The sequence below is a fragment of the Heteronotia binoei genome, chromosome 5 (genome assembly GCF_032191835.1).
Source record: "Heteronotia binoei isolate CCM8104 ecotype False Entrance Well chromosome 5, APGP_CSIRO_Hbin_v1, whole genome shotgun sequence".
Taxonomy (NCBI): Eukaryota; Metazoa; Chordata; class Lepidosauria; order Squamata; family Gekkonidae; genus Heteronotia; species Heteronotia binoei.
Window position 1 is genome coordinate 5,591,306 of NC_083227.1, and position 11,428 is coordinate 5,602,733.

The 11,428-nt window shown below is 47.3% G+C and overlaps 1 protein-coding gene across 1 annotated transcript; it reads left to right on the forward strand.

Annotated features, from left to right (window-relative positions):
- Window positions 1-6,398: 6,398 nt before the first annotated feature.
- LOC132571588 (zinc finger protein 420-like) lies at window positions 6,399-10,907 on the forward strand (the record flags this gene model as incomplete). Its single annotated transcript, XM_060238386.1, has 3 exons — window positions 6,399-6,510; window positions 7,713-10,082; window positions 10,366-10,907. Coding segments are annotated over 3 exons (3,024 nt in total), but the record flags the coding sequence as incomplete, so codon positions are not given.
- Window positions 10,908-11,428: the final 521 nt, after the last annotated feature.

Here is an 11,428-nt window from a genome sequence, read left to right on the forward strand (position 1 = left end):
GACCTCTTCTGCTCTCAGCCCCCCCCCCCCCCCAAAACTGGACCGGGTGAGCTGCAAATGCTTCTCTTTTTTTGGAGGCGGAGGTCTCTAGAGCAGAGGGGAAGGAAAGGGGGGAGCGTGGAAGGTTGCAAAAGGAAATCAGAAGGGGGGCAGCTTGGCTTTGAACTGGGATGGAGTGGAGGGGGGAGGCTGGAGTCGTGCTGGTGCAATTCTCCTTCCGGCCGGTTCGGGAGGCCTTTGGGCCCGGAAGGGTGAATCATAACAACATAAGAGAAGCCCTGTTGGATCAGGCCAATGGCCCATCCAGTCCAAAACTCTGAGTCACATAAGAGAAGCCATGTTGGATCAGACCAATGGCCCATCCAGTCCAACACTCTGTGTCACATAAGAACATAAGAGAAGCCCTGTTGGATCAGGCCAGTGGCCCCTCCAGTCCAACTCTCTGAGTCACATAAGAACATAAGAGAAGCCATGTTGGATCAGACCAATGGCCCATCCAGTCCAAAACTCTGAGTCACATAAGAGAAGCCATGTTGGATCAGACCAATGGCCCATCCAGTCCAACACTCTGTGTCACATAAGAACATAAGAGAAGCCCTGTTGGATCAGGCCAGTGGCCCCTCCAGTCCAACACTCTGTGTCACATAAGAACATAAGAGAAGCCCTGTTGGATCAGACCAATGGCCCATCCAGTCCAACTCTCTGAGTCACATAAGAACATAAGAGAAGCCATGTTGGATCAGACCAATGGCCCATCCAGTCCAACTCTCTGAGTCACATAAGAACATAAGAGAAGCCATGTTGGATCAGACCAATGGCCCATCCAGTCCAACTCTCTGAGTCACATAAGAACATAAGAGAAGCCCTGTTGGATCAGGCCAATGGCCCATCCAGTCCAACTCTCTGAGTCACATAAGAACATAAGAGAAGCCATGTTGGATCAGACCAATGGCCCATCCAGTCCAACTCTCTGAGTCACATAAGAACATAAGAGAAGCCATGTTGGATCAGACCAATGGCCCATCCAGTCCAACTCTCTGAGTCACATAAGAACATAAGAGAAGCCCTGTTGGATCAGGCCAATGGCCCATCCAGTCCAACTCTCTGAGTCACATAAGAACATAAGAGAAGCCATGTTGGATCAGACCAATGGCCCATCCAGTCCAAAACTCTGTGTCACATAAGAACATAAGAGAAGCCCTGTTGGATCAGGCCAGTGGCCCCTCCAGTCCAACACTCTGTGTCACATAAGAACATAAGAGAAGCCCTGTTGGATCAGGCCAGTGGCCCCTCCAGTCCAACACTCTGTGTCACATAAGAACATAAGAGAAGCCCTGTTGGATCAGGGCAGTGGCCCCTCCAGTCCAACACTCTGTGTCACATAAGAACATAAGAGAAGCCCTGTTGGATCAGGCCAATGGCCCCTCCAGTCCAACACTCTGTGTCACATAAGAACAGAAGAGAAGCCCTGTTGGATCAGGCCAGTGGCCCATCCAGTCCTACACTCTGTGTCACATAAGAACATAAGAGAAGCCCTGTTGGATCAGGCCAATGGCCCATCCAGTCCAACACTCTGTATCACATAAGAACATAAGAGAAGCCCTGTTGGATCAGGCCAATGGCCCATCCAGTCCAACACTCTGTGTCACATAAGAACATAAGAGAAGCCATGTTCGATCAGTCCAATGGCCCATCCAGTCCTACTCTCTGTATCACACAGTGGCCAGAAATTTAAACTTTTATATATATATATATATATAAATTTATATATGTATACACACATACACACACTGTGGCTAATAGCCACTGATGAACCTCTGCTCCATATTTTTATCTAACCACCTCTTGAAGGTGGCTACGCTTGTGGCCGCCACCACCTTTTGTGGCAGTGAATTCCACATGTTAATCACCCTTTGGGTGAAGAAGGAGTTCTTTTTAGCCGTTCTAACCCAACTGCTCAGCAATTTCATTGAATGCCCACAAGTTCTTTTATTGTGAGAAAAGTACTTCTTTCTCTACCTTCTCCATCCCATGCATAATCTTGTAAACCTCTATCATGTCACCCCGCAGTCGACGTTTCTCCAAGCTAAAGAGCCCCAAACGTTTTAACCTTTCTTCATAGGGAAAGTGTTCCAAACCCGTAATCATTCTAGTTGCCCTTTTCTGCACTTTTTCCAATGCTATATGCTTTTTGAGGTGCGGTGACCAGAACTGCACACAGGACTCCAAATGAGACCGCACCATCGATTTATACAGGGGCATTATTATACTGGCTGATTGGTTTTCAATTCCCTTCCTAATAATTCCCAGCATGGCGTTGGGCTTTTTTTATTGCAACCGCACACTGTCTTGACATTTTCAGTGAGTTATACTTGAAGAACAAGCTTGATATGAGCCAAAACCATCTCTGTAGTCTTGCAGCATAAAACAAGAAAGCTAACTTTTCTATCTAATATGTTGATTCCTAAAGTCCCGTAATTCCCAGACAGGTGTAACTCCAATTCCTAAACAGGTATGGCTGCAACCAGCCGTTGCTTCCATCCACTTTCGGAATCAGTCCTTCCCCAGGCAGCTCCCCAAGCGATAAAGTATTCCAGTTGGCAGTGCTCTGTATCTCCAGTGGATCCAGCTGGGCTCCACACTTCCATTGTCCTGGGCTTCTCTTGAAAGGGCCAGCCGCATCGGTTTGGGAATTATTGGACTTCAGGAAGTGCTACAAACAAAGAAAGAACTCTGCGCATCGTTTTTGCATCTCCAGTGCAAAAACAGATCGTTTTTGCAAGATGGACTGTAAAATATTTCTAGGTTAATATGGAAATGCTGCTGTGGTTTAAACGTTTTTCAGTATGTGCATGAGTAAAGACTCTCACAAGTTGTTTACTAGTTATATGGCTGACTCATACCCATGAGCTCTCTGGTTTCACATAAGGGGGGGCGTTGTGGCTTGAGCACTGCAAACGCACCAGGGAGCGGATGTCGGTTTGAGAACCCGCCTGCAGCCGTGTTTTGCAACGTGGATGCAGAGGGAAGGAACACGGCTGTTGCAACCACGTGGACCCTGCCCCCTCCCTCCACGGCTCACTTGGCAGAGGCAGCCGTAACAAAATGCTAGATTCTCCCTCCTGTGCTGGGGTTAGGGTGGGAGGAAGGGCATCCTTCTGCCAGGCGAGAGAAGGAAAGACACCCCCGTCACAGGCACCACAACACGGAGAAGCAGCAGGGCAGAGTCCTAGGAGAAGAAGAAGAAGATATTGGATTTATATCCCGCCCTCCACTCCAAAGTGTCTCAGAGCGGTTCACAATCTCCTTCCCCGTCCTCCCCCACCACAGACACCCTGGGAGGTGGGTGGGGCTGAGAGGGCTCTCACAGCAGCTGCCCTTTCAAGGACAGAGGCTCAGAGCGGCCTACAATCTCCTTTCCCTTCCTTCCCCACAACAGACACACTGTGAGGTGGGTGGGGCTGAGAGGGCTCTCAGAGCAGCTGCCCTTTCAAGGACAGAGGCTCAGAGTGTCCTACAATCTCCTTTCCCTTCCTCCCCTACAACACACCCTGTGAGGTGGGTGGGGCTGAGAGAGCTCTGACAGAAGCTGCCCTTTCAAGGACAACTCCTGCGAGAGCTGTGGATGACCCAAGGACATTCCAGCAGGTGCAAGTGGAGGAGTGGGGAATGAAACCCGGTTCTCCCAGATAAGAGTCCACACACTTAACCGCTTGTGGAGGTCTTGTAGGTTCAGGTCTTGCTAAGGGGGCTGCCAGCAAGGACACAAAACTCACCTTTTCGTGGTTAGACCAGATGGGATGACTCCTTCGTGCTGAATGGAGTATGTGAGCCGCTCTGTGATTCAGAGAGAAGGGCGGGGTGTAAATCTGCAATTCTTATTCTCCTTTCCCCTTGTGACATGTTTGCTATCTGTGTCTCTCCTTCCCCCCAGAGAGCAGCCTCTCTTCACGGCAAGTGAACAAAGGCATCTTTCCACAGATGGAAGCGACTCAATAGAAGGGGCAGGAGATGGAAGAGCAGGACCCAGAAGGACCTGGAACTGGCAAGAGGGCAAGCAAAGGCCCCTTTCTCCTCCATGCTGGGAATGGTGTTGAATTCTGGGAAAGGGCTGGGACAGAGATTCCACCTAAAGACACCGTGACCTCAGATGTACATTGTCAACAGTTCCAGCAGTTCCTCTACCACGAGTCCGATGGACCTCGAAAGGTTTGCAGCCAGCTCCATGGACTTTGCAGCCAGTGGCTGAAGCCGGAGAGGCACTCCAAGAAGCAGATCCTGGACCTGGTGATCCTGGAGCAGTTCCTGACTCTCCTGCCCCAGGAAATGCAGGACTGGGTCAGAGGATGTGGGCCGGAGACCAGTTCCCAGGCGGTGGCCCTGGCCGAAGGTTTCCTCCTGAGTCAGGCAGAGGAGAAGAGGCAGGCAGGACAGGTGAGGGGATTCTCTCCTCTTTGTCTAATTCAAGGAATTATTACTGGCCTTGTCCTAAGACGTCCCTGAGAGATATTTGTTCAAGCGTTAATCATCCAAATGGGAATGTTTATTGCATCTTTTAGCAGCCTCTTTTTCTAGATGACTTCTGATCCCTCCAAGTAACTCTCCAGGTCTGCTGAGAGATGGGTGCAGAGTCTGGGAGTGGGGCACGATCCATTCCTTGGTGGCTTTTCCATTCCATCTCTTACCCCCCCTTCCTTGCTGCTGTTTCAGATGTGGGCCCCATCCAGGAAGAAAGAAGCTGCATTCCCTGAGCCGGAAGGAGCTTCCTTGGAGCAAGGGCAGAGAGCGCAGGCTGTGGAGCGTGTCCAAGATGCTCTTTCCCTTTCCTGTGGTAAAGACTTTTTGTGCCTAGATATCATTGGGCACTCAGTGAATTTGTTGCATAGACAGTTGTGGCGGGGTGTGTGCGTGTGTGTGTGGAATTTAATCACCTTTTCATACAGCACAGAATCTGTGGCACTCATTGTCCATTAATTGTGATTCCTCTCAAAGGGGATTAGACAAGTTCATGGAAGGCAGTTCTTCACAGTAATTAAAATATTCCGGTCTCACCCTCCTCCTCCTTCTGGGACACCAGAGCTCTGAAAAACACTTTTTGGGGGCCAATAAGGATGGGAGGATTTGGCTTCTGTACCTGTGCTTACGGGGGCATCTCGTGGGTCGCTGTGGGAAACAGGATGCTGGAGGAGGAATAGCAGGGTGTGAACTGGCACCTCTCAGGAGCTGTTCTCTCAAGAGCGGTTTCTGTCAGAGCTCTCTCAGCCCCTCCTACCTCACAGGGTGCCTGTTGTGGGGAGAGGAAGGGAAAGAGATTGTAAGCCGCTCTGAGACCCTGAGTGAAGGGCGGGGTATAAATCCTGTCTCCTCTTCTTCTTCTTCTTCTACCCACGAGTCTCTAGATGCGCTCAAGTCACTTGTGGGCCAATGGAACAGTGATGTGTCACAGCACGTCATTTCCACCCCCTCTGAAATACATAGAATCCTAGAGTTGGAAGGGACCTCCAGGGTCATCTAGTCCAACCCCCTGCACAATGCAGGAAACTCACAAATACCTCCCCCTAAATTCACAGGATATTCATCGCTGTCAGATGGCCCTCTAGCCTCTGTTTAAAAACCTCCAAGGAAGGAGAGCCCACCACCTCCCAAGAAAACCTGTTCCACTGAGGAATCGCTCTAATGGTCAGGAAGTTCTTCCTAATGTTTAGCCAGAAACTCTTTGGATTTAATTTCAACCCATTAGTTCTGGTCCTACTTTCTGGGGCCACAAAAAACAATTCCACACCATCCTCTATAGGACAGCCGTTCAAGTACTTGAAGATGGTGATCATATCACCTCTCAGCCGTTTACCAAGTTTTCAACAAGGATAGTATGTGGAATTTTATCAAAGCCTTAGTGAAATCAAGATAAATGATGTCTACAGCATTCCTCTGATCCTGCAAGGTAGTCACTTTCTCAAAAAGAGATCAGGTTAGTCTGACATTACTTGTTCTTGAGAAAACCATGCTGGCTCTTAATAATCACATCCATTCTTTCTACAAACAAGCCAATGGAATAGCAAGTCCCAGAAAACGCTTCTCATTCCTCCTTTGTCTCGCAGGCAGTGAAGAGATGCTGTTGAATTGTTGTCTTTTCAGAAGTGTGGAAATGGCTGCTGTGTCTACAGTCCAGGTGAGGGATTTGAACAGGGGACAGTCTGGATCCCTCCTCCTTTCTCAGTGGGGCTTTTGCTCCTGCAGTTTCTGTAAGGTTTCCAGGCAAGAGAGGGTCTGCATGCCATTCCCTTGAGCCTTACATCCTGTACCCTTCTAGGCTACTCCCTTCCAGTGTGCAATCTCTGCCTGGCCTGACCTCTGATGAGGAGGGGATCTGCTTTTTCTTCCAGGGTCCCTTTTCCTTTGAGGAGGTGTCCGTCTCTTTCACGGAGGCAGAGTGGGCCCTGCTGGATCCGAGACAAAGAGCTCTGTACAGGGAAGTCATGCTGGAGAACTATAGGAATGTGGACTCTCTGGGTAAGGATCTTTTCTAGGTGCCAAAGGTGTGAATTTCGCCATTGTGATGAGGCATGAATCAAAACACTGAACAACAATATGCCGTTTTTGACTCCCTGTCGCGTTACTTGCCCAGAGGCAACGGTGGCCGGTGGTGTAGTTGTCACCCAAGCTAGAGAAGGGGTCCTGGACTGAGGTTAAGGTGGGATGAGAAGGCCTCAGAAAGTCTCTAGAAGGGGCCAGATCCTCATTTCTTTGTTGCCAGCCTTTTTAACATACGTTTTCCCCGGACGGTATTACGAACATTTGCTCTGAGTGTGATCTGGAAATGATCGTTCCCCCGCATACACTAGTTGGAATTCTGTGCCCGTTGTGGGGAGAAATACAGGCTCACATCTAAAGAAAGGCTGCAGAGTTTTATTTATTTTATTTATTTACTTTAAATTCCTATTCCGCCCTTTCCGCAAGCGGACTCACGGCGGCTGACAACATTCATATTCACAAGCTAAAACCAATAAAAACCAATAAAGCATAATTACAATACAAAATTTTAAAAACCATTTCATGGTGGTGTATCTCTACAATATAAGCGAGTTCTTCTATTCTGACGGTGATCACTGAATACTCTATATGATGTCGGGTGGCAGTTCTCTCCCGGTTAGGTATCAAAGGCCTGTCGGAACAATTCGGTCTTACAGGCCCTGCGGAAAGTGGAGAGATTCCGCAGGGCCCTTATGGCCTCTGGGAGTGCATTCCACAATTCTGGTGCTGCCACCGAGAAGGCCCTAGCTCGCGTCGAACGCAATCTAGCCTCCTTTGGTGCAGGGATGGACAATGGATTTTTTGTCCCTGGAGGATCTCAAGAGAGCATTCCCTTCCCAAGTGAGCTGGTAGAAAGACTGTATCCTTCATGGTTATTTCAAGACAACAAGCCCAGTGGACTTTTCTGCTTCATTTTTAAGCAACTCTTAGTTTGGTAGAATTATAAACTCCACTGGGCAAGGTGGGAGGGAGGCCTTCTGGGGCCTGGAATTTGAAAGGTCAGCAGCTCCTTCTGGGTAAGAGCTCAGCTGTGGCCCTTGAAAGGTATCCTTACATCCGGAATGTTCTGGGGAAAGGTGGGGGTTGGTTAAGGTTAGTCAAGCGTGACGAGGCCAAGGGTCTGTCACACAGATGGCCCTTACCTGCCCTCCCAGGTACTAATGCTTCCATTTTTTTTCCAGCAAAGGATGATCAGAAGAATGAGGAGGGTGAGGAACTACAGCTGCGTTTGCCAGATGAAGTTATTAATAAAGACTCGAAAGGAAATGTAAGGAATCGAGGCAGACCCAAGAGAAAGAAGGACAGCCATTTTGTTGAGAAGAGATATGGAAGAAAGCGTAATGAACATTTTCCCAAGCACAATAGAATGGAGATGAGTCAGTCCATTAAGTATGGAAAGGACATCAGATATAGATCACAGCTTCTAGTGAACCAAAGAAGAGAAAAACAAGATAAATCTTTTGAAAGCTCGGAGTGTGGAAAGAAATTCAATCAGAATGGCAAGCTTCAGCAGTGTCAAAGAACTCACAAAGAGGATAAACTGTTTGAATGCACAGTAGGTGGAAAGAAATTCGGGTTCAATGGCAATCTTCAGCAGCATCAAAGAACCCACACAGGAGAGAAACCTTTTGAATCCACAGAGTGTGGAAAGAGGTTCAGTCGGCGTGAACATCTTCAAGAACATCAAAGAACTCATACAGGGGAGAAACATTTTAAATGCACAGATTGTGGAAAGAGATTCAGTCAGAGTAGCACTCTTCACCAACATCAGAGAACCCACACAGGGGAGAAACCTTTTGCATGTTCAACATGTGGAAAGACATTCAGTCAGAGTGGCAACCTTCAACTGCATCAGAGAACCCACACAGGGGAGAAACCTTTTGAATGCACAGAGTGTGGAAAGAGATTCAGTCAGAGTGGCCATCTTCAAAAGCATCAGAGAACCCACACAGGGGAAAAAACTTTTGAATGCACAGAGTGTGGAAAGAAATTCAGTCGTAGCAGCAATCTTCAAAAGCATCAGAGAACCCACACAGGAGAGAAACCTTTCGAATGCTCAGAGTGTGGAAAGAGATTCAGTCACAGTGGCACTCTTCAAAAGCATCAGAGGACCCACACAGGAGAGAAACCTTTTGCATGCTCAGCGTGTGGAAAAAGATTCAGTCACAGCAGCACTCTTCAAAAGCATCAGAGAACCCACACAGGAGAGAAACCTTTTGCATGCTCAGAATGTGGAAAGAGATTCAGTCAGAGTAGCCATCTTCAAAGGCATCAGAGAACCCACACAGGAGAGAAACCTTTTGAATGCACAGAGTGTGGGAAGAGATTCCGTGACAGTGGCACTCTTCAAAAACATCGGAGAACCCACACAGGGGAGAAACCTTTTGAATGCACAGAGTGTGGAAAGAGATTCATTCAGAGTGACAATCTTCAACAGCATCAGAGAACCCACACAGGAGAGAAACTTTTTGAATGCTCAGAATGTGGAAAGAGATTCAGTCACAGTGGCAATCTTCAAAAGCATCAGCGAACCCACACAGAAGAGAAACCTTTTGAATGCTCAGTATGTGGAAAGATATTCAGTTACTGTGGCAGCCTTCAGCTACATCAGAGAACCCACACAGGAGAGAAACCTTTTGAATGCTCAGAATGTGGAAAGAGATTCAGTCAGAGTGGCACTCTTCAACAGCATCAGAGAACCCACACAGGGGAGAAACCTTTTGAATGCTCAGAATGTGGAAAGAGATTCAGTCAGAGTGGCAACCTTCAACAGCATCAGAGAACCCACACAGGGGAGAAACCTTTTGAATGCACAGAGTGTGGAAAGAGATTCAGTCAGAGTGCCACTTTTCAACAGCATCAGAGAACCCACACAGGGGAGAAACCTTTTGAATGCACAGAGTGTGGAAAGAGATTCAGTGACAGTGGCAGTCTTCAGAAGCATCAAAGGACCCATACAGGAGAGAAACCTTTTGCATGCTTAACGTGTGGAAAGAGATTCAGTCACAGTAGCAGTCTTAAAGAGCATCAGAGAACCCACACAGGAGAGAAACCTTTTGCATGCTCAGAGTGCGGAAAGAGATTCAGTGACAGTGGCAGTCTTCAAAAGCATCAAAGGACCCATACAGGGGAGAAACCTTTTGCATGCTCAACGTGTGGAAAGACATTCAGTTGGAGTGGCAGTCTTAAAAACCACCAAAGAACCCACACAGGAGAGAAACCTTTTGCATGCTCAGCGTGTGGAAAGAGATTCAGTCACAGCAGCACTCTTCAACAGCATCAGAGAACCCACACAGGGGAGAAACCTTTCGAATGCTCAGAGTGTGGAAAGAGATTCAGTAAGAGTGACCATCTTCAAAAGCATCAGAGAACCCACACAGGAGAGAAACCTTTTGAATGCACAGAGTGTGGAAAGAGATTCAGTCAGAGTGACAGTCTTCAACAGCATCAGAGAACCCACACAGGAGAGAAACCTTTTGAATGCTCAGAGTGTGGAAAGAGATTCAGTCACAGTGGCAGTCTTCAAAGGCATCAAAGGACCCATTCAATAAGTAAAGAAAAAGTAAAGTAAAATTTTATTTGTATCCCGCCCTCCCCCGCCAAAGCAGGCTCAGGGCAGCTAACAACAACAGAAAACAACGGTACATTAATAAACCATTACATTAATAAACATTAAGTTAGCCTTAAAACCTTAAAACCAGTTAATACATTAATTAAAACCCATTACTGATCTAATTACATTAAATTGAATTACATTGAATTAAATCTAACCATAATATTATCGTTGGCGCTATACAGGAGAGAAATAATATTATCGTTGGCGCTATACAGGAGAGAAACCTTTTGCATGCTCAACGTGTGGAAAGAGATTCAGTCGGAGTGGCCATCTTCAAAAGCATCAGAGAACCCACACAGGAGAGAAACCTTTTGAATGCTCAACGTGTGGAAAGACATTCAGTCAGAGTGGCACTCTTCAAAAGCATCAAAGGACCCATACAGGAGAGAAACCTTTTGCATGCTCAACGTGTGGAAAGACATTCAGTCAGAGTGGCACTCTTCAAAACCACCAAAGAACTCACACAGGGGAGAAACCTTTCGAATGCTCAGAGTGTGGAAAGAGATTCAGTAAGAGTGACCATCTTCAAAAGCATCAGAGAACCCACACAGGAGAGAAACCTTTTGAATGCACAGAGTGTGGAAAGAGATTCAGTCAGAGTGACAGTCTTCAACAGCATCAGAGAACCCACACAGGAGAGAAACCTTTTGAATGCTCAGTATGTGGAAAGAGATTCAGTCTGAGTGGCAACCTTCAACTGCATCAGGGGACCCACACAGGGGAGAAACCTTTTGAGTCCTTAGAGTGTGCAAAGGGATGATGTTGGAGTAGCACTTTTTAAAAACACCTGAGAACTGACACGAGGAGAAACCATGTAGCCCCTCAGGCTGGGAAAAGAGCACTTCACTTATTTCACAAGTAAAAAGCAACCACAGACTATGAAAACCGTCAAAGTAGTATAAACTCTTGTATAAAGCTTTAATCTACGTGGACATCTTATCCTAACCTAGAAGAAATCTTACAAATGCTCAGCCTACAGAAGGAACCTTAGACGCGTCTGAAGCCCTCAGATAGATCCCAGAAAGAATAAATCAGTGCTCTGTCAGCTGAAGTAGATCTAAGATCAGCTCACATCTCCTTTAGCTTGGTGGATTCCACACAAGGGAGTGTTAGACATCTAAAAGGCCTACATTTGTTTTGACTTCATTGTGAGGCCTCACTCGAGGCCTTTTCTACCTGAAGAGACAGAAAAACCCGTCTCTGTGCTGAGACAAGAACACAGAGGAAAGCAGTGTTGTGTCATGGTGACCCTCCATGTTGGCAGAATTAACTGCTGGATGC